Here is a 23,932-nt window from a genome sequence, read left to right on the forward strand (position 1 = left end):
AACTTCTCCATTTCTGAGTAACAACACATTGTCCATTTCTAATATCCATTTCACAGCCTTGTTTCTCTAGCTTGGATAATGAAAGCAAGGAGCTTGAGAAATCAGGGATATATAAAACATATCTCACTAAAAACTGATTAATGGATCCATCTGTTAACTTGCAATACAGAATTCCTTCACCTTTCCTCTTTGCTTTAATTGTAGTATTATTGCCAAATGAACAATCTCTTCGGGAATATCAAACAGTTCAGTATAGAAATCCAGGCCATTTGAGATATGAATTGTGGAACCACTGTCTAATATGAATCCTGCATCTTCTTGCAACAGGGAAACACTGAAATTCTTATTGGAATCTCTCTCAAAAAACCAACTCTTTTTGTCTGATTCTTAGGATAGTTTGCCACCTTGTGGCCAAATTGGTTGCACAGAAAACATCTAAAGGCATTAGTCCCAGCTGGCCTCATTCCAGACATCCCAGGAGCAGTCTCCCTGGTGGTGGTCATGTGACCTCTCCCTCTGGACTGAGTTCCCTTGGCAAGGGAGCCAGAGCTTTTGGTATGCAAATGGGGGCCCATGCGGTTTCCTCTCAAAGCATTCCCTCCCCACCTTGGGTTTTCTCTGGCATGACCAAGTGTTGCTTTAAGAGCGAAGTTACTTGCCTGTTCATCTTCATAGCGAGAACTCAAAACTTGCCTTCTGCTTTACTCAGAAGAAATAGTTTCCACTGCTCTCTCAAAGGTTAGAGCAGTGTGGGTTTCCAATTGCCCAATAATATTACTATAACTAGGAGGCATGCTTAGAAACAGAGCTTCCAATTTCTGATTCTCTGTAAATTTCTCTCTTGCTACTTTAAATTCTCCCCAAAAAGTCCTCTAGCCCCCGTCTTTATACTGGAGATTCTGCATTTTCTTTCTCAAGTTAAAGGTGTATGCCCACCCCTTTTTCATATGCAAGGAAACTAGCTTGCTCAGCATTTCCTTTGAGGTAGCAAGATCACATATGGTAGAATGATATTGTCTACTCACAGAAGCAGCAATGATGAGAGCCTGCGCCTTCGCATCATTCAGTTCCCAAGTTCCCTTAGCAGTTTTCTCCGCAGCTGAATTTCCATATGCTGGTTCATTCTCCTCAGTGACCTTCTGTAGTCCTTCAGCTCGTAATGCAAGCTGCAGTTGAATTCGCCATTCCAAGTAATTGTCTGGGTTCAGGACAGTCAGCCTAAGCTTTCCTTCTAGATAAGTAGCCATCCTCACTGTGCTCCATAAAAGAAGCTGTAGATCAGCAATTCAAAGTGCCCGTGGCTAGATCTCACTGGATCTCCGGGAATAAACTTAACTTTTTAGTTGCAGTACACGCAGCTCAAGGCTCTGGGCCCATAACCTGTTGGGAATTCTGACTGGTAAGAGATACCTTTCTATTACAGCAGAGTGCACTGAGGCACAATACAGCAGAGTTTGGCTAGGCATGTGTGTATGCTGAAAGTAAAAAGATACTTGGAGCCTGTTCATAGTTTCAAATCAGTATAAGGAGTCTTTATTAGTGAACTCCATTCTAGATAGTAAAGTGGAGAGATAATATCTCTAATCTATCTAGCTAGTTGGATGCAGAGGGATTCTGTATCTCTGCACACATGGTGCAGAGAGAGAGGAGCATGGGTGTTGCAAGGGAGAAGAAAGGGAAAGAGGAAGAGAGGAAGGAAGGCAGGCAGTCCCTAAGAGTAGCAATCTACATATCAAAGGGATAGTGTCAGAGCAGTAGAGAAGGGATGACCAATGTCTTGATCCCTCTAGCTCTCTGACTCACTAGTCTGTCCCCCTCTGTCACTGAGACGTGAGACAGTGCAGAGTCCTTCACTTCCAACAAGTCCAAGTGTGGTTAATTTTCATAACCAATGCTGAAGAAGCAATGAGCTGAGTTGTGAAAATTAACCACACAGAGTCTAAGGTAGGAGTGGGCCGACTAGAGACTTGGTTGGCCCACCTCCTCTGTATTAGAAGCTCTCATGGACTAGCAACTTGTGTTAAATTGTCAGGGTTCAAGTTACCCCTTGAACTTCACATTTCCACACATGTACATGCATTAGCAAGTCTTCAGTGACCTAGTGGCTGGGTTCTTCTTTCCCTCCCATTCTAGGGAGGACTACTGTAGCCTTACCTGCTGTTCTCACATTTCTTTGTACTGGTGTCACTGCAAACTGGTCTCACAATGCCACCCTTGTTCTTTGCTGAGAAGACTGTGAGTTATGATGATCAAAAGGCATGGCACAGGCACTGGACTCTCCCTCCAGGTCTCTCCCTCCTGATGAGTACTGGTCCACCTGGGAAACCTGTTGCTCAGGCACAGGCTGAGTGTTTGACTGCACAGTGTTTGTGCAGAGCTGCATATGTGCTAAGTGTCCTAATTAACTAGTGACAGTCCTGGTTTTCTGGAAAACACTTGTCCCTAAGTTGTTTTCTCAGGATGCTTTTCAAAAATGTTGTGTGTGTGTGTGTGTGTGTGTGTGTGTGTGCACGCCTAATGGTAAGCTGACATGATGGGCAGCCCTGTGTTGACACAGGAAGCTGCTTTTGTACTGACTCAGACCACTGGTCTACCTAGCTCAGTACTGTCACCGACTGGCAGTAGCTCTCCAAGGTTTCACTCTTTCCCAGCCCTACCCGCTGTTCTACTACTTAGCTATGGCCTCATCCCTAAAGGGAATATCTTACAACAGAGAGCATTCACATGTATTCATGCATCCAAATGCAAACTACTAGGTGGATCCTGCTTAGCAAAGGTGCTCACGGTCACAAGACATGAGGACCAGCCACAACTGGTGAGAAACCTGAAAGGTAGCTCTTTCCAGGATCACTGCCCGAGTGCCCACCATTTAAGTCGTTCCATAGCAGCCCCATCACACTACACCATCAGGGTTGCCATTCAAGTTGTGTGCAACAACCCTGATGAATCCCTAACATCGATGTAGAGTGGACTGTGATGTCAACCACCATATTAATTCTGACTTGAAAAAAGCCCATGAGTTTTCCTGGATTGTCACCAGGTGGCCAGCAGATCGTACTAAGAAATAGACTGGCATGTTAAATGCCATGTAAAGATGTCCATCTGGATACACTCTCAGACACTCCTCCCCTCCCCACTCCCATCTCACTTACTATAATGCATATGACCAGTTCAGTTTTTCGGGGGATATCTTCCTTCCTGCAGTGTTGAAGTGCTTTGGTGATCAAAACTACAGACTTCAAGAAGCATCGCTTAATTGCCTCATCCTAAAAAGAGGATTAAAAAAAAAAAGAAATTAAGGAGGACAGAGGCAGGGGTGCACTGAAGCTGGAGTGAGCCCTGAGACAAGAAGTGAAAATGGGCACTTGCCTGCCCCCCAGGTCCCCTACCTTCTTCGCCACCCTCCTGGGCATTTTCCAGATTACAAGCTTTGCCCCAGCACTGCAAGGTGCAACGGAATGGTGCAACAGTTTCAAACCATAAGTAAAGGGTTGTTCAATGCTTCGTGGTAAGCTGGTGGCCGTTCATATTGCTGTCCACAGCAACATGGTTTCCAGGCGACAGGTGTCCATATTCCCCTTGAACCACCTTATCAGCCCCCTCCTCCTGCCCCATTTTGGGCCAGTGGAGTCGTGGAGGAGGCTGGGGGATGACGTGACTTTAAAAAATAAATAAATTCTCATCTCCCTAGCACAAAGCCATCAGGGAACGCACCATTCAAAAACAAAGATTTACTTGTAGCATTACACCCTTGTGCAAGCAATCTAGCAAAAACCCCCACAAAAACACAACCACCAAAAGTGAATGGCGGGGAAAGCGTCGCTCCAAAGTGAATTTACTTGCAGTGTTGCACCCTTCCACAGGCAATCCAGCAAAACAAGCAAACAAACAAAAATGGTGGAGAGGGCCTCTAGATAGACATCAGAGGAGTTGGGGATTGGGTGCATTTTGAACAAGGGGGTCACGTCGGGGCAGTCAAGGCAGCTATCCCCCTTGCTTTGCCCCCCCCCCCCGGCAAATGGTGAGCAAAGCAAACCCAGGCAGAGCTTCTTGGTTCTTAAGGCTCCACCCATCCACCTGCTGCTCCCCCTTTGCACAGTGTAAAAATAAGAAAAAAATAGGAAGGGAAAGATAAAATAAAAAGAGACAATAAAATTGAAGCGGGAAGGGGCGATATGGACAGATCGCCTCCCCAATGAACACACCACACCACTTACACTGGGGCGACATTGTTACAACCCTCCTACAATGGAAAAATACTGCTACTTTCCTGCAAGGCAGCTGCAACATTGCAGTGCTGCAGTGCCGCAATAAAATCCAAATTAGGGTATCAGAAATATGGATGGCAGCTCGCTGCAAGTGATGTCGGATTGAGGACAGTACAGAAGCACACTCCTGTTGCAGCGTATAATGTGGAAATCGCCCTGGTCTTACTCCAGAAGAACAGTAAGGATATGGTGAACAAAACAAAACATTCTTGGCATGTCCTTTCTCTTGCCCCTATGCAAATAATGCCACACACTCCCCTCACAGTAAGGGCCTCCTCCCTCAGGGTCCAGGAACATTTGTCTCACCTTGTTCAATTATAGCTATGCTCCTGAACAGAGGGAAATGATAAATTAGAGCTGGAGGCTGACTGGTTAAGCCTTCCTCCAGATCAGACCCACTGCATGAATGAGAGTTGGCCAGCCTTCCCCAGTAGCTCACCTGGCATGCTGGCCCTGCTTCCTCCATCCCTGCATATTGACACGGGAACAGGACATCTGAATGCTATCTACATATGCATGATCCAGCACAGGTAGGCTAAAATGGTGTCGTTCATTACTTGATTTAATTCTCATTTTATTTCATTATTTATTTAAAACATATTCTATACTGCTTGCCAAAAAGAGCTACCACAGAGCTGTTTATAGAAATGAAAACATGAAGACAAGACAATTGCACTGGTAGTCAGTGCAATTGCTGTAGAACCGGTGTGTTGTTGGGTGACACCTGGAGAAGCAGGTGGTCCTTCAGGTTTCTAGGACCCAAATGATTTAAGGCTTTGAAGGTTACCACCCAGGGCCACAGAGAGCAGGTTTGGGCCTCGTGGGGGGGGGAGGAATTGGGGCCCCCGCAGCGGGGCCCCTGCTCGCTGCCGCCGTGAGGCCATGAAGCTGCTTCCGCTGCCTGGCCAAACTGCCAATCTTTAAAAATAATTCTAGCCACTATGTGTTAGAATGGGGTGTGTGTGTGTGTTGTGTGTGTGTGTGTGATCCGAGCACCCCCCTGTGGTGGCGGCGGGCAGAGCAGGAGTTGCCACAGAGCCTGACTGTACGGCCCAGCAGCCCTTGAGAACTGCGAGGTACTCCAGTCAGCGCCTGCGCAGTTTGAGTCGAGTGTCAACGCTCTATGCAAACTGTGCGGGCATGCTGGAGCACATCGCAGTTCTCAAGGGCTGCTGGGGGGTACAGTCAAGTTCAGCAGTCTCTTCTGCTTTGCCGGTCACTGGGAGGGGTGGGTGCTCGGCCCACCCACCCCCGCCACCCCCGGCCGCATATATGGTGAGAGCGCGTCACTCCACAACATCTCACAGACCCTCCCTGCACCAATTCCCTAATTGTATCTGACACAGGAGATAGGGCCACTTTGCATCTCACCACCCAGAGGGGAGGAAAGTAGAATACTCGCCTGGGCCCAGCTCACCCCCTCCCCCATGGCTTTAAAGCTAGAGGACAAAGGCCTAGCCAGTGTTCACCCTTCTCCATCTGCAAATGGGTGTTCCATGGGGAGATGCTGTAGAGATTAACCCTCTCTCAGCCGAGGACCTGCCTATGGGTAGACTAAGGTAAAACTCAGTGCTAGTCAGTTAGTAAATGCTTTTTGTATTTTCTTTTGAATTCCTGTATTCCTTTCTTTAATCCCAGTTTCACCCTATTTCTCTCCAATTCCTTATTCTGTGTGCAATAAACAGTATTGTTTCTGTTTCTTAATAAATTCCATATACTTAGAAGTGGCTTCAGTCTGATTTAACAGATTCTGGAGGTTTACTTGCAAAACTCTTCCCCATGTGCCTCGTAAGGTCATTCGCTACTGTTGAGTGATTTTCAGAATAAAATCTTATTGTCTAGAGCTGGGTCATGTGGACTCTGGCAGTACAGTGCCTGTAAGTCCCAAGCCGGACAGTTATAGGTTGTTGAAGCCGTGTCTAAGCCTGGTCAGTGACTTAGATCAGTCTTCAAGTGGTGGCAGCCTACCTCAAAGGAACGGCGTTGCGCCTAGATTTGGAATCAGAGCAATCTCTCTACTGAGGGTAGATCCCAGGAAAGCATAGAGTCACCCCCGTTGCAGCACAACTTGTTTGCTTAATTTGGTTAATTTTATTAGTTTTATTTTATATTGTATCTATTTTATTGTTGTGAGCCACGCAGAGCCGTAGTGTACTGGAGGGGCAGAGTAGAAATCTTTTAAATAAATAAATAATCTCCACTCTGCTCAGCCCCCAACAATATCGCTTGTCCTGGGTAAGCAGGCTGCCCTGGCCAGGAGCATGTTGGTGCAAGCTTTAGCTTTGGCACCAGCTGTACCCTTTCCCCAAGAAGGCAGATCTAGCTGCAGCAACTCAGGTCTTAGTCACATCATGTTCACATGACTGCAATGCACTTTAAAGGGGGGCTGCCCTTTCAAAGCATCCGGAAGCTTCAGCTCGCACAAACTCAGGAGCCAGGCTCTTGTTGGGGGCTGCACAGAGTGGACATTATTTATTTATTTAAAAGATTTATACCCTGTGACGTCAGATGTGGCGGCGGGGGTGGGGGGGGGCTAACCGCTCCCCGTATCTGATGTCAGATGCTGATGCAGGGGGCGGGGCTATTGGGAGGCTGCAACGGCGGGCTGAGCCCGGGCTGTCGCTGGCCTCCCTCCACGCCTGGAGGTTAGGTATAGGTTATACCTACCTGCATTTACTCACAAAGAACAGGACTCTGAATTTAAGACATGTTAAGAGACCAGCTTGTTTGGGAGCTACCAGAAGTACCCCCACTCTGTACTTTGGATCTGCAGGCTTGCAGGCTCCATCTTGGTTGGGACTCACATGAGTGTGACTCCCCAACCCACCCCACCCCCATCACCAGTATATGGACAATTCCTCTGCCAGGCGCTTGGCACAAGCAGTTTGGGGAAGCACTCTGCCAGTCCAAAGTACAAGCGCAAGGCTGGATGGTGCTCCTCATAGCTTATCTTTGGGCAAGTACACAAAAGAGCTTGCTTGGCTGAAGCAGACATGAGTTGGTATACCTACAGTACAGGTGAAACTCGGAAAATTAGAATATCGTGCAAAAGTCCATTAATTTCAGTAATGCAAATTAAAAGGTGAAACTGATATATGAGACAGACGCATTACATGCAAAGCGAGAAGTCAAGCCTTAATTTGTTATAATTGTGATGAACATGGCGTACAGCTTATGAAAACCCCAAATCCACAATCTCAGAAAATTAGAATATTACATGGAACCAAGAAGACAAGGATTGTAGAATAGAACAATATCGGACCTCTGAAAAGTATACAGTGTACTGTGCTTGATTGGCCAGCAAACTCGCCTGACCTGACCCCATAGAGAATCTATGGGGCATTGCCAAGAGAAGGATGAGAGACATGAGACCAAACAATGCAGAATTGCTGAAGGCCGCTAATGAAGCATCCTGGTCTTCCATAATACCTCATCAGTGCCACAGGCTGATAGCATCCATGCCACGCTGCACTGAGGCAGTAATTGCTGCAAAAGGGGCCCAAACCAAGTACTGAATACATATGCATGCTTATAATATAAAAGTAATGCGTCTGTCTCATATATCAGTTTCACCTTTTAATTTGCATTACTGAAATTAATGGACTTTTGCACGATATTCTAATTTTCCAAGTTTCACCTGTATATCTAAGGAATAGTCAACAACTCCATCGTTGGCCTTAGCAAAGCTAATGATTTTACACAAATACAGAATAAAAGCTCTCTCTCTCACTCCCACCCAGCAATCACCAGCACTAATGGACTGAGTATTTTGGCAGGATAAAGAATTCTTATCTTGCACCTGGATGGATCATCCTGGTCAACAGATGAATTTTAAGTCCGTTCATTCCTACTTAGCTCATACAGCTTGCTCAAAACCATTACAGCCATTGTGCCTTAGTGTTCCTCAACGTCTTTGGAGTCATGGACTGGTGTGCAGGATTGGATTCATGTGCAGGTCCCTGGACCAGCAGTTAGTAAGGGGGTCACCCCCCCCTCGCCCCCATCCCCAAGCACCCCTCCCCTCCAAAAAACCAGTTTCGGGCAGTTCTCTGGAGATCATTTCCAGGCAGCCCTCTCTGCTGGATAATGTTCATTTCGAGGAAGTGTAATGAATGTTATCCAGCAGCAAGGGCTGCCTGGAAATGAGCTCTGGAGAGCTCCTGGTGGTCCATGCTGGCCTAAAATTGTTTTGTTTGCGGGGGTGGTTTTTATTAGTGATGCCTCACGGACCAGTACCCAATGCCTCATGGACCGTCACCGGTCCACAGACCAGTGGTTGAGAAACACTGCCTTAGAGCACACCACCTAGGACTGAATAGGACAAAATGTATTATTTTGTCCATCACCTGTGGTTGGACAAGCCCTGTGGACATCACCTGTCCATTACAGGTCACCCTCATCTGCAAAGAGGTCTGATCCGCGTTTGGCCCCAGGGCAGGATTCTGCCTATTTGTATCACAAGCCCCATCAAGCCGTGTGTGTTTCTTTCAGAACTACCACCTGGTTGTACTTGTGTTTTGGCATTGGCTATTCCATCTATCTGTGCCTTGGCTCTTGTGCCTGTTCCGCTTCCAGCTTCCAGTTTGTACCTGTACCGAGGTCCAACCTGTGCACCATGCTTGGTTGCATCAAGGAACTGGTCCTTTGAGATCAGGCCACCTTTAGACTTTTTCTAGCTTCCTGGCTCATGAGTGGCACGTTTGCCTTTACACCCCACGGTCTTGCCTGGAAGTTTTTCACACCTGGCTTTTCGTTCACATCTCCTCTGGAATTGAGGTGTGCATTCACATATCGGCCAAATTTATCCCTGTGAGCTATCAGGGAGGATGGCACACACAATTTGGGTTTTTCATCATGCGTTAGAGTGCAGCCCGATTTATATCCAGGGTAAAAAAAATCCACTTTTTGCGTTGGTGTTTTGGGACAATTTTGAACTTGCAGTACAGCCTCGCAGAAGGTCTGCTGTCTTGGAAAGCTACGGGTCTTTCGGAGGAGGTCTCTTGCACCTGCTGAGCTTCAAGGGTGATAAGACAGCCTAGAATTCAGAAATACTAACAAACCTATGCTCCAAACCCTCTTGCTCCTTGCTTTCTTTAAAGTCTAAAGCTGCTCTCTAAGAGCCTTTTCTCTAGTCAGCCTTGAGTTGATTTTAACTGAATTCAAGCGTAAACACCTCTTTGTGAGATCTAAATTAGTCTTATTAGTTAATATTGTATTGCTTATATTGATTACTCACTCTTTTGCCTTTCTTTACCCTTATTGCCTTTAAAACATCTGATTGCCTTGTACCCCAAATCTCTGTCATTGATTTCCAGACCAAAGCCTTGCACAATTGAACACTGTAATTAACTGTTCCCTCTAGTTTCACCACAGAAACCCAAAGGTTAGTCAGGGGTGCTTTGTCAACACCCCAGAGCAGTTTCATTAACAGTTTACGTCCTGATTTTTAACATCAAAAAAACTTGGGGGAAAACTAGTCTTTGATTCAGGTAAATACAATATGACATGGCAGAGAAAATGTACATCCTGTAACCAAAAGGTTCCAAGTTCCCTCCCTGGCTCCCCCAAGATTGGGCTGAGAGAGATTGCTGCTTGCAACCTTGGAGAAGCCGCTGCCAGCCTGTGAAGACAATACTGAGCTAGATAGACCAATGGTCTGACTCAGTATATGGCAGCTTCCTATGTTCCACTATTTTAGCACCCTTCCTAACTGTGTGTGCAACAGCACAATTTAAAAATACTAAGAAGTCACAAGTCTGCATTAAGTGAATTCTCATTGTGATAACTGGAGAATAATCTGTTCTTAAACAATGATAACAGGAAACCACAACTCAGGGTGTAGTCCAAAGGCACATGAGGCAGTCAGTAACCTTGCTGCAGCTAAGCATATCTGGATCTGGTTAGAGTATGGATGGGACACCAGGACGCTTATGTCCACCACCTTGAGTTCCATAAATGAAGAAAGGCAGGATATGATTGTAACACATGAGCAGTGGAGGAAGAGAATGCTACCTTATAGATGCCCTGGAAATAAAAAAGAACCTCTGATACAAAGAGTTCTGCTCGTGGGAAAATCTCCTCTGGCTTGGCCCCGAAGGCTGCTTGTCCATAGCACAATATCAGAGTAGCACGCAACTGTCTCTCAAAGACATTTCTTTGTTCCTGGAGGCAAGAGGAGGAAAGGGGAGATAATCTTAAACAATGTATATATTACGTAAATCCCCATTTGAGTTGCTCTGTAACCTTTTAACAGCTGCATTTTAGTAGCCAGCAAGTGGCATAGTTTTAGTGTAGTGCCGAAGAATTTGAGGTCTGGTCATTGTGAATGGACTCTCTCTATGGGCTTTGCCCCCCGCCCCCCAACAATGCCTGGTCAGTATGCCTGGATCTAAGGGGAAAAAATGCTAAAGATGGGAGTTGTAGTCAACAACATTTGGGGAGCTAAATCTGAGAAGCCCTGGAATGTATATAATAAAACATTAAGGACATTTCCCCATCCGTATAGGGTTTCTTTTTACATTCAAGATATGGTGGTGATTTTATGGGGATGTCTTAACAAAATTCAAGATGATTAGCTTCTCAGATTATTCAACTGAGAAGCACATGATCCTTCTAACTATAGTTTCGTTGATTCAGTCCACAGCATTTCTAGTTAAAGGATCTCCTATTCTAGCAGGGCTGGGAAACATCTCTGCCTGAGGCCTTGGAGAGTTGCTGCCAGTCAAAATAGAGAGTATTGGGTTCAAACCGACAAGGGGAATCACAAGCAGATGTAAGGATGTACAGCAAAACACAAAAAATAGCCATGTTGGAATATACCATATTTATTCCCAAACAAATTTTGAAAAATAATAAAGCCATTCACACAACCGTTTGCCTGTGATGGAGATGGAGTTCCAGTGCATCAACCTTTTGCACTAGCTATCCTAATGACCATTAGTGGCATTGGGAGTAGAGACAGTGAGTAAGGGTCTCCCTATCTGTCCCTATGACCCCTGATTTGACTCTTCAGCACTTCCTGTGGGCTATAGGCCACCTCCAGCCTCAGGGGCGTATCTAGGGGTAGGGCAGGCAGGGCACGTGCCCCGGGCACCACTTGAAGGGGGGCACCATTTTTAAAAATTAATTTTAAAAAAATGGCCACTGAAAACAAAAGGGCCACTGTGCATGCTCAAATGGCCTCTGTGAGGCCCCCATGCCAGGCCTCGCAGAGGCCATTTGAGCATGTGTGGCAGCCATTTTGTTTTCAGCGGATATAGATAGATAGATAGATAGATAGATATAGATATAGATATAGATATAGATATAGATATAGATATAGATATAGATATAAAAAATGGCCACCACACATGCTCAAATGGTCCCTGCAAAGCCCTAGAGGCCAGCGAGGGGAACAGGAACCTTTGCAGACCCACCCCACAGCCTTTAGGGGCTACAGGTATTTTTTTTTTAAAAAAATTAATATAATATAAGTCACTGTACACATATTCAGTTTGGCACTATGTACAGAGAATCAGGGCTTGTGAATAATGAGCTGAAGTTTATGAGCTAAGATTGTATTCATTTGCTCTTTGCTTCTTGTTATAAGTGAGTTAAATGTGATGTCTTAATAATATGGCTATTAATGGTGAATTTGTCTTTCAATCAGTGTGAAATTAGTATTAATTAGCCTTAGTATTAAGGCCCACTGGGAGTTTCTTGCTCTCTTTCTCTCATTTTAACTGTCTTTCTGAAATACTAGAATATATTCCAAGCAGTGACACAGTTTACTCTGCATATCTTTTAATTATTTTCAGAGTAAATAGGGAAAAGTCAAATTCTCCATTTCTTTTAAAAACTTATGTAATAGTGATGCTACAATGCATAGTAGAGAATTAGACATTAGTTTTCCAAGTATACCTTCACATAGTATTTGGGTATTTCATGAGCCCCAGCATACTGAAATTTGTAGTTTTCTAAATTGTTTTTGAAAAATTAAAAGATTAACGAGCTTGACTTGTATTTTTCAGCAGATATTATGGTAAAGTTATCTGAAAGATGGGTGTTGGATGTTTGGACAAGGGGCGCAATTTCAGTGCTTGCCCTAGGTGCTATTTTCCCTAGATATGCCTCTGTCCAGCCTCAAAGGCATGATGCCTCTTACCAGTTTCAGGGGAGTAACAGCAGGAGAGAGGGCATGCCCTCAACTCCTGCCTGTAGGCTTCCAGTGTAGGGGTGTGCATTTTGGAGTTTTGGTGTTTCGATTCAGATCCAAATTGAAACACCCCTGATTTGTTTTTGGTCCGAATCTGACCCATCTGAATCACCCCAGATTCGATTCGGATCCAAATTATTCTGAATCCGAATCTGAATCAATTTGGATCAAAAAGTGGGTTCTGAGGTGTTCTGAGTGTAGATTCTGTGATAGCAAATGAGAGTGGATTCATGGTTTGTATTGAAAATCTCATTTACTACCAGAGAATCTACACTCAGAACACCTCAGAAACAACAGAACCCTGTACCCCATGGGTTAGAAACCCATGGGGATGATTGGCACCCTCTGTTCACTACATTGCCACTCACTCTGGGCCACCCCAGTGCCCCCCAAGTGCAGTTATGGGGCTGCTGAAACCTACATGATTCCTTATGGAGAAAAACCTTAAAGATGCGTAAACCTCAACATATCACCAAAAATTAGCCCTCTGCCCAAATCCTTTGAAAAAATTCTGGTAGCTTCCTTGCCCCCCTTGGGCACTTCCACCAACCCCACACCACTATAGGCCACCCCTTCCCCCCCGATGTGAAGCGATAAACCTCCATTATACCTTATGGGGGGGAACCTTAAAGACACGTAAACTTCAACAATTCACCAAAAACCAGCTGTTTGCCCAATCTCCCTGCAGTTTGGGTGGTAGCCTCCACCCATTAGGCACTACCACCCCACCCCACTCTTCTGCCCCAGATCCCACTTTGTGCCCCAAATCTGCCCCAAAGTCACTAAAACTTCAACAATTCACCAAAATCAGCCCTTTGCCCAATTCCTCTGGAATTTGGGTGGTAGCCTCTACCCATTAGGCACTTAACTTAAACTGAGTAATACCCCACTGCCTTGCAGGCGGGAGTGGGGTGTAGTTGGCACATGGCAGTTGACAGTTGGTGCTCTCGAAAAAACAGGACAGTCAAAATTAAAAGAAGAAATGAAAGTGTGTAATGAATCCTCATAAGGATTCATTGAGTGAAAGTTATTATACACCAAAGAATTCAAACACTTGAAAAATAGTGACCACACATTTTGCTCCATAACTCCACTTCTATAAGGGCTAGAGCTTAGCTTTTTTAAAAAATGAAAGCTGGGAATCTGGGGAAATTAATAGGAGGGATCCCAAACTCGAATTGATTCGAATCGAATCAGGCACGATTTGATTTGTACCCAAATCTAGCCAATGGACCACAGGGGTGATTTGTTTGGTCTCCGAATCACCCGAATCAGCTAGATTCAGGTACAAATTGATTCGTACTCGAATCAGTTTGCACATCCCTATTCCAGAGGCATCTGGTGGGTGTCATGCCCTCGAGCTCCAACAGCGAGGAGGAAGGGGAAGCTGTCGGCTTTCCAGCCAAGTCAGGAATGTCTGAAGGGCAGAGCCCAGCTGTCAGCGTTCCTAAGACAGCTGCAGTAAATCCAGCTGATGATTTAGAACAGGCTCAGCAGCCTGAGTCAACAGAAAGAGTGAGGAACCAATCAGAGGGTGAACTAGACATTGGAACACCGCTGACACCGCAACAACGCAGGTGTTCTAAACGCAGGACACAATTAGAAGCGGTTAGGAGGAGCAAATGGCTATTGTTGAAGGCTGACAAGCCGTAAATTCCTACCAGCTGGGAGCTCTCGGCTTGCTCCATAAATTACAGCTCCAAACTCCGACTCATTGCTGAGATTCAACGTTCGTCATTCAGCCGACAGCGTGCAGCCGAGCCGAGAACTTCCCTGGCCTTGGGCCAGACCTTGACAGTGGGCCACTGTGTGAAACAGGATGCTGGACTAGATGGACCTTGGGCCTGATCCAACAGGGCTGTTTTTATGTTCTTATGTGCTGAGTCAGAATCCTTCCTTTCCTCTTGGAGAGCAGATGGATATATATATATCTCCTTATCGATTCATTATGTCATCCTTTAGATTAGGATTAGGTCTTTCCTGTCCAAGTATACTTAACCAATAAATACTTAGTATTTAGTTCTACAAGAATCTCCATGTGTTTTCTCTAAATAGCTGCAAAAACTAAACCATCCTCTGCTACCTACTTTGTAACTGGAGTGTGTTCTCTCTTCCTTAGTGCTCTGCTATTTAGCTACTGGGCATAAAATTAACAACCCCCAACAGCCTGGAGTTGGGGAGGGCTGGTGGGGGAGACAAGATCCTACCTACCTTCCCCCCACATGATCCTTCCTGCTCTGGGCATCACCACTTGTGCACCCACATGATCATTGCTGCAGCAATCTAGAGGCCAGGGGAAGGATGCCTGGACCCCATATATCTCACAATGCACTGTGCGAGTGTGCAGTGCATTATGGAAATTCCTGAGGCCAAGTTGCTCCTGATAATGACTGAAACATACCGACAGAGGAAATTTTCTAGTATTCCATACTGAAGGGTGTGTGAATAGAAGGGTAGGGCCCAATCCACCCCAATATGAGCCCCACTTTCTTACACAACCATTTCAGTCCTACAACTTACCTCAGGCACCACTTGTTGCAAAGTTTTCCTTGTAATAACCAACTGTCCATAATTCCTAAGTGCTCCCAGAATCTCAGGCAAATGGCGAGAAGCAACCAGGCCAACTGCTTCAGAGATTCCCTGTACAAAAAAAGAATACATGTCGGTGACACCATTTCCTTCCAGACGCAGACATTTGATTGGCCTCTCCTTTGTTCCACACACCAATGGTTAATGTCTGTCGAGAGGACAGCCATTTCATTTGCTTTCCTTGGATGGTAACTAGCTTTCTTAAGCTGCTCCCCCACCGCCCTTTGTGTGGTTTTTGCTTCTTTTGCATCTCCAGCTATCAATGTAAGCAAGTTCAAGTTACATGTTCTTTGGATTAATTTCTTCTGAGGACTACAGGGAAGGGGTTAAGCCAAAGACTTCGTGGGAAAGCTGGCTTCTGAAGAAGGACCTGAAAACAGAGGTGGCACCACCAAGGCATTCTGGAAGGAGTCTCTAAGATTTACCTCTGAAGGGTCAACGCAGACAAGGCATTTATTGCATACTTAGTGGTACATCTCATCTTTACTTTTGTAAACAGCAGCCCAATTGGGGCCTGAACCAAACTGGGGTCACAGCAATGGGAAGAGTTAAAACTCCCTCCTCCACCAGGACCCGGTTCACGTCCCAATCTGCTGCTTATTTACAAGAGGGAAAAGACAAGATGCACAACTGGCAAGCACACACTGAGGTCATTCTCACAACATGAGCTGCCTAGGTTACCCCCCAGGTAGCTCGTGTCATCTGGAGCACCGGGAACCCTCCGCTCCCAGCTGCTCCAGGCCTGGGTAGCCCGCCATTCCTACCCACTTTTTTTTACTAAAGTGGGTAAACGAACCATTGGTTCATTCTACCTCAGCGGGCAATCATGTGTGCGAATGCTGCTGGGTAGCTGGGCTTCCTCCCAGCTTGCTGCCATTTTGTGCAGCTAGGTGGGGGGTGGGAAGGATCAGCAGTGCAGAGCAGAGCAGCAGAAGAGGGAGGACTTCCTCCTCCCAATCCCAGCTCAGGACTCTGCCACAATGCTGCTCATGTGGGCACACGGCACAGTGGAGCCCAAGACGGCCACCACTCATCTGGGCAGAAGGCAGACAAGCTCCTGCTCCCCTCCAGCCCTCTTGAGCCACGCGTCTAAGATCATGTGAACGACCTTAATAAATGTCTTGTCTGCTGTAGTTTGACACCAGCTACCTCCATCTATCAGGCACAGTGCCGTCCTTCTGATCCTGACCCAACAGTGCCCTGATTTCATCCTGATTCTGCCTTCTGGGAAAGTGTGGAAGTGCCCACACATCCACAATTAAGTCCTTCAGGTTTCAGATTCTCCCCCAGTCTCTAGAAATTAAATCTCCGGGCCAGGGGAAGGGAAGGTATATCTTGTTCTTTGTTTACCCCTTTCTGAATGTAGTTTGTAAAACAGAAAGGCAGGATGAAGATATACATGAAAAAAATAAATACATGAAGACAAATCTTGTCTCCAGTATGTGTGCAAATGGGTGTGGACACAACATGCCAATGTGCTGTTTTTTGCTTCCATTATCCACACAACTGCCTATCCAGACTGATGGCCTCCTTCAGAAACCAGGACTGGCTGTCGCAGAGTAAAATATCTTATCTTTTTGTTAGAAGCTTTGAAGTCAATGACATCTGTTCCGGCTTACAGTGGAGGGTCCCCAACTCTTGATGGGAAACCTAGAACCCATTCCTATTATTCTCTGTCAGTTTCCAGGCAGGGTTGGGGCTTGAGTTTTGTTATCTGTGATAACCAAGAAAGCAGAAAGTTGTGGGTTTAGCCGGCTCAGACATTGGCTGGGGGCCCTTGCCTATCAAAGGGCCCACAGCTAACCCAACACCTGCTTGCCCAGAGCATGTATGGCGGCTCCAGCTATGAGCAGTGGAGCTAAAGGAGGAGTGTCCACTGCAGCTGGATGAACTCTCTTCTCCTTCCCCTGGGAAACGTACCAGGCAGCTGAAGCAGCTCCTTTTTCAGTGTTGTTGCTCCAGCCACATGCATCAGCATGGAAGGCAGAGCTCTTGTCGCTGATGCTGGCACTGCCGTGGCCTCCCCACCCCACCCCCATCAACCTTCACTCACTGAGCTCAGTTAAACTTACCAGGCAGCAGTGATGGGGGCCTCTTCTTCTTCAGCACCATTCAAAAACAAGCTGTTGATGCCGCTCCTACCTAGTAAGCCAGGAGCCATGAGGAGGCTGCAAAGGGCTCTGCCTGGGGGGGCCACCAAAAGCTGGCCCTAATCATGCAAAGATCATGGAAGGGGCAGTGGTTGGTAAATGGACAGCTGAGATGGCTTAAACCATTTGCTCCTTGGTCTTGGAGACTCTAGCCATGACAAACATGAGAGAGCGGCAGTAGGAGGGCCTGTGGTGGGGATGGGCAGCCAGAATGTTCCAGAAACACCCCCCATTCACTTACCTCTCTATCCTCGTCTTGTCCTGTTAACCTCAGAAGCATATGCAAGTGTTCCCAGACCAGATCTTTAGAACTTGAGTCTCGCAGTTTCATCCCATAATATTTATAAAGAGCAATCTGGTAAAGGTCAGGAAAGGAGTTAGTTGCTATTGTTAGAGGGAGATCATCACATCAGCAGATCATGGTGATCAGAGGGTTGGAGGGGAAGGCTTAAAATACTACTGTGGGGAACTTAGAAAATCCTTAAAAATTGACCTTATCTGTCCTCAGCCTCAAAGAGAGTCCAACTTAAATATACATGATAAAACATAATCTATATGTATCCATCCAACTTATTTTGTCTGTCAGGATGAGGACTCTGTATCTTAATAAATAGTCACTAGCCTAGTCACCTGGGATGGTTAAGAACTGACTCAGGTAAGCTGGCAGGGAACAGGAAGAGAGCTCTTTTCAAGCATAGGTGTTCTGCCTGACTGGTGCCACATTTCGAGATTTGTACTGCATTTCCTGGCCCATATACAGGCAGGGTTGGCATTCCAGGGATCTGTGGTCAGGTGGCTGCACCCTGGCATGCTAAAGCATGCAGTAAATTCCATCAAAAAGCAATGCCATAACCCAAGGACATGGACATCAAGTGACAGCTTACATGCATAAAACAGTTCATCATTACTGATCCAATATCAGAGACGGAACCTTCGTATCCTAGCCCCTGCTAAGCGGGGAAGGGGTGTAGCAAGTAGACTTGAAGTTTCTCTTAAAGGAGCTCGACTGGCACTGGGTGGTAGGGACAGTCATCCCTGCCCACTACTGGGGGGATGTGTGGAGTATTCAGCTTTGCCACTAAAGAGCCACACTGAGGATTGATGGGAGCTGCCACTTGCTCCCGGGCCTTGCAGTGAAGAGTACCGCTGATACCTGCCCACTTGACAAGATCATCAGAGGGGGCTCTGCCCTGCGTGCCGACTGGGAGAGAGGTTCGGTTGTCGAGCACGCGGGACAGGGCCTTCTCAGCCATTGCCCCCTGGCTTTGGAATGCTCTCCCATCTGGCATCCACTCCTCAGTCTCCATGACCATTTTTAGGCAACAAGTAAAGATGTGTCTCGTCACGCAGGCTTTTAAATGAAAGTATTGTTTTTACTGCTGTTACTTTGTGTTTTTATGTATTGTTTTAAATGGGTTTTTTAATTTTTTAACAGAGATATTATTTTATTTGCACTTTTGTGCAGATAAAATAACGATGCATTGTTTTACTTATATTGTAATTATAATTATAATGTAATAATAATTACAATATAATTAAAACAATGTAATTATAATTATAATGTAATTATATTGCTTTGAGATTGTTTTAATGAAAAGCGGTATATAAACTGAAGGGAGGGTGGAAGGGAGGGAGGGAGAGAAGGAAGGAAGGAAGGAAGGAAGGAAGGAAGGAAGAATATTCTCCAATCCTTCACCTAAAAAGGGTCAGAAAAATTATCTGAATTATTCATCCCTTCTAGGAGAAGGATTGCAGGAGAATATTCTTTCCCAAGTCTAATAGCAAGGTTGGAGGTAGCCCTGGGGCAAGATTTAAGGATGGGCCCACCTGGCTGGCCTTGCCATCGCTGCCTGCCTATGTTGCTGCCAGGCCTACCTATTTCGCATTGGCATGGCCTGATGGTATCACTGAGCTGATGCAGCCGTGCCAAATCAGTGGGGATAGACTGCACAGAATCCAGTGAGAGCAAGCCTGAGTTAAAGGGGCCGCCTTTCCTTGCTGGGATTGGAGCAGCTCTGTCTCTGAACCACCGTGCAGCTCGGTGGCATCAGAGAGCTGCCAGCAGAGTGCCCAGTGTGGAGTGTGAATATGGGGCAGGTGGCAGGTGGCCCCTGCAGACCGTGGCCCTGCCTGGGCACTTCTCCTGCCCCTTCGATGGTAGCTCTGCAACTCAGCAAAGGGACATTTTGGAAAGTGATGGCTCTAACAAGGGGAGAGCAACTGTCTCTATCCAGCCCCAGCAGCACAGCATCTCTCCATGGCTGCTGCTGGCGTCCACCTTGGGCTTCCTTTTCGATTTTTAGCCCCTTTGGGATAGGGAACCGTTTTTTAATTTTTCAGAACATGTTTGTTGAAAAGCAGCACATAAATATTATTAATAATAAATAAATATCACCCAGCAGAATCTCAAACATAAATATTCTCAAAAAGGATATTTTTTCAGTCAAGGCAATTTTATACATGCCAGAATGCTGAGACAGAGAGATATTAAACATTCATGTTTTACTCAGCCCTTCACTTTGGTTAGACCATGTAACTGGGTGCAGGATTGTAGCCTCTGAGCACATTCTTTGAGCCTCTGTGTCTTCTTGCCAGAGAAGTCTGTTTCTTTCCTTTTATTGTAATCTTAATTTGTTGTTGTTGTTGTTGTTGTTGTTGTAACAAGTCAATTTCTTTTTATTCAAATTTGCGTCTTTCCTTAGATCATATGTATTCTACTTAAATTTACACTAGAATGATTGCTCCCTCTGGTTTATGTTTTTGGGGAAGCCAAATGCTTATTTATTTTATGCATGGATTTATTTGGATAAGATGGTATAACAATGATGAAATACACATTCTCCGAAATCCACACACTTTCTCAAAGACCTCCTTTAATGCATTTTATGTATTAAAGGAGGTCTTTGAGAAAGTAAAGGTTTCATTTCATTTCATTTATATTTTATTCATTTAAGTACCACTTCAACTTGCATCTCTAGGAAGTTTACATCCTAAAACAACATAAACTTTTCAAACAATAAAAGAGTTTAAAGATAATTTTAAAACAATTTATGAATTATAACCTGCCTTTTCTGTAAGACACCATCCAAGGCGGCTAACAACATGAATACAAATACAAATAATAAAAAAATCATATTAAAAACAACAGATGAAAACAGCAAGCAAAAACAGCAAGAACAAGATGTAGTTTTAGATGGGTCAATCAACTACACCGCTAGTTTCTGTGTGTCTCCTACATGTTCTACTGCTTAGATTGAAATGTGAGGGGTCCCCATCCCTTTAGGGTGGTGATGCTGAAGGCTGAACCAAGAGGTGAACCTGAGCACAATGAATATTTCCTTGTTTTCCCTGGGGCAAAAGACATGAGAGCTGGGGTGGCAGACAATGTCTGGTTGGGGTGAGAGAACTCCAAGAAAACGTCTCCATTCCAGGATGTGACTTCCTGCCTTTTCAGAAGATGAGAGGAGGGACCCACTAATCTGTTGCTGGACAAGGATGTTCAAGATAGGCTGCAGCCACAGTTCAGAGGAAGCATGGACGGCAAGAGGTTTACCAGGAAGCTTTTCACACAGGACTTTTGTTTCGAATCCACTCCTGATTGGAGTGCGCCAGTCCACATATTAGCTGGATTTACCCCGAGGTCCCTGCGGGCTATCAGGGACCAGGATGGACAGGACTTTGTTTTTTCCTGAATGGAAGCTGCGAATTCTGGCTCAGCCCAAAGTATGTCTGGTTTTTTAAAAATCCTCTTGTTTCAGAGGCTTTTGGGGGGAAACCCGGGGCTTCTGTTTAGCCCCTCAGTTTTCTCTTTTATGTTTGGGGTGGTCGTGCCGTTAAATCAGCAAAACTCAATGAAGGGGAGTTTGACAGCTGCTTGGGGTATGGTCTGCTCTAAGTGATTTGAAATTGTAAGCGCCGGGGTGGAGTGTTGTTGCTGCAGATTGGCTGATACTCTGTTGAGGGAGGGAGAAGGAGAAATTGCTGGGGGAGGGGGAGGGAGAAATTCCTGAAAAATGTGTCTTGCTATGTTTTACATAGGCTTTAGATGTAACCTGAGCCCTTTGTTGTCTAGGCTGATTCTATTAGGTGTGTGGGGGGGGGGGGGCAGGGGTGGTAGTGGTAAACATGAGGTGATGAAGGCAGTCACTCACACAAAGGCAAAGGTTAAGCGTCCTGCTGTTTGACCCAGCTGTTCGGCAACTCGTTATGCTGGTCTTGCACTCTTAGCTGTCAAACTATTTTTAAAAAGTTCTCTCCCCTCTTCCTCTGTGAGTTCTGACTGGTTGGAGGGAAACCGCAGGCCAGGTAGGTGCGAAAGCACAGGGAAAAGATCTGCCAGGGAGTGCGGGGAGGAACTGACAGCTATGTGAACTGTCAACTTAATCTGCAGATTGGCTCTTCAGATACCCTGAGGCATAAAGCCATGTGTGAATAACCTCCTGGAGGTTTACCTGCATATACATGGAGGTCTGTATAGGGTAGTTGGTTATAGTGGAACCACTGCAAGGTGAACAGGTTCTCCAGCCAGGGAACCCACCGGAACCCAGCTTGACCTGAGGACCCCACCTGCAAGTCTGGAGCCATCCCCAGAGCTCCAGGAGTTCCAGAGAGCTGAGCAAAACCAGTGACGACTTGGGAAGCCAGGGAGAGCGGAGAGTGCCACATTATACGTGACAGATCTTAAAGTGTCATGCAAATCTCCCCAAACAGGTAAGCTTCTACCAAATATCACAGTGGAGGATGGGAGAGGGGGGATGGATGGGTCTCACAACCAACAGCCTCAACCCAGCTGCTGATGGTGATGGTTCAGGAGTAGGAGGTGGATAGCCCCCTAAAAAACCATAGCTTACTGCCCTGCAAAATAAAATAAAAATAAAATAATAAATGTAAAAATAAACAAACAAACTCCCACCTCCCAGATTTCACACAGTGGTGAGGCCTCTGCAAGAAGTGATTGCAAAAGGGAGGGAAATTTTTGAAATAAAACAAGTACTGTGACCTGTGGGTCAAACCACACTAGGAGGCTGTTCACACAACTGAAAACTGGGTATGGCAAGTGTCCTGCTAGGTCGGAAGAGGGAGAAGTGATTGTGTGGGGGGCAGGGACTGGGTAGGACAGCTTTTTCTGCTACCTTGGTAAAATCCTGGGTATGAAAGCTAGGTAGAACAGTGCTGTCCTGCCCAGCTCCTGTCTCCTACACAGTCACTTCTCCCCCCTCCTTATAACTCTGTATTTTGTTCATGGTCATGTCTGTTGCTGTTTTCTGGTCTTGGACCGTACTCCTCCTCCTACCTAGGTATTTGCTCCCACACAGCCCAAAATTGGGACAGCTCCCAAACCTGGGTAGGAGTGCACAGCTCCCAAACCTGGGTAGGAGGATTCTTATCCTACCCAGTTTTCATTTGTGTCAACAGCCTCCAGATATAACAAGGATGTTCTAGAGATTAATGCCTTCCAAAAAATGGAAGAGGATCTTGGTTTGTTTGCATGCATGAAAAAGTCAATTATAAAAACCGGAGTGGGGAGAGGAGGATGTGAGCCTGAGCCAAGCCCTCTGGGCCCAGGCCCTGGATTTATAAGCACCTAGCAACACCTCTGGTGGCAGGACTCACCATAGTATGGGACAGAAGAGGGCCAGTGTAGACTCAGTCCCACAGGGTGCTATGCTTAGGGCTGTACAATCAGGAGTATCAGAACTCCCAACATCACCATTCTCTCCACACAGTATGGGGAGGCAGCCGATTGCCTCAGGAAGTACAGTGGGCATGGGGTGGGTTCTTTAAATCCCAACCCAGCACTGGCACAGGGAAGGCTGGGCAGGTGGGGAGAATGCCGAGAGTGTCTGTGGGGAGGATGGGGAAAGCGTGGGGATGCCTAGGGACTGTAGCAGTATTGGGGGTACCAAGCCTCTGTCCCAATCCACCTTGGAATAGCACATGTCTACATCCAGAGTTAGCAAAAGGATGCCAGTACAACTATAACAACATCTCCACCTCTACATCTAGGCTCAGAATTCACCTTATCTTGGCTAGGTGCTTGCCAGCCCCATGACGGTGCTGCCGTTTTCTGGCTCGCAGCATAGCTGTCTGCCGTTGTCTGTCCTCTTGCAGCTTGCTTGGGGTCTGTAGAAGGAGTCTGCTAAAACAAAAGAGGAGTCTCATGTTTCATATCTTGAGAGCATGAAAAAGCAGCCACCCTTTCATTGATGTCTTGCTTTATTTAAAAAATAGTAGGTGAGGCCTGTCATTGATTGGGAGAAGTCATGTCAATATATATTATATTATATTATATTATATTATATTATATTATATTATATTATATTATATTATATTATATTATATTACATTACATTACATTATAGTACATTATATTATATTAAAATATAGATTCCATTGCTAAGAAAGATCCAAGAAATGGAACCCAGGAGGCCCACTAATATCTTGGTTGGGGGTAATGTTTGCGGTATCCACAATATTGGAGTGCATGGCCTAACCCCAAAAATTGGGTTAGGTTTCTGAGTGAGAGCATCTACTCTCGCAGCAAGAGTGGAAGGAGCAGCCTGCTTGGAGGGAATGGCTATTTAAACTTTAAACCTCCCTGCATGTCAGCTGAGATGTGTGGGGAGATGTAATATTTAAACAGCCACTCCCCACTTTTCAGGTGATTATGGGGAGGTTTGAAGAAGCGGTGCAAGAGACGAGAGTGAATGGAGCAGCCTGTGCCTCTTGTG

General features: G+C 45.8%; 1 protein-coding gene across 1 annotated transcript in view; it reads right to left on the reverse strand.

Annotated features, from left to right (window-relative positions):
* The window catches only part of LOC128343968 (maestro heat-like repeat family member 5), a 72,833-nt gene that overhangs the window by 45,476 nt on the left and 3,425 nt on the right, over nucleotides 1–23,932 (reverse strand). Inside the window, exons 2-6 of the mRNA XM_053293407.1 lie at nucleotides 23,221–23,337; nucleotides 17,443–17,556; nucleotides 14,983–15,102; nucleotides 10,281–10,430; nucleotides 3,153–3,266 (exon numbers count right to left, since the gene is read on the reverse strand). Of these exons, the coding sequence (XP_053149382.1) occupies nucleotides 3,153–3,266; nucleotides 10,281–10,430; nucleotides 14,983–15,102; nucleotides 17,443–17,556; nucleotides 23,221–23,337 (615 nt within the window). The remainder of the gene's footprint in view (nucleotides 1–3,152; nucleotides 3,267–10,280; nucleotides 10,431–14,982; nucleotides 15,103–17,442; nucleotides 17,557–23,220; nucleotides 23,338–23,932) is intronic.

Source organism: Hemicordylus capensis, chromosome 2 (genome assembly GCF_027244095.1).
Source record: "Hemicordylus capensis ecotype Gifberg chromosome 2, rHemCap1.1.pri, whole genome shotgun sequence".
Lineage (NCBI taxonomy): Eukaryota > Metazoa > Chordata > Lepidosauria > Squamata > Cordylidae > Hemicordylus > Hemicordylus capensis.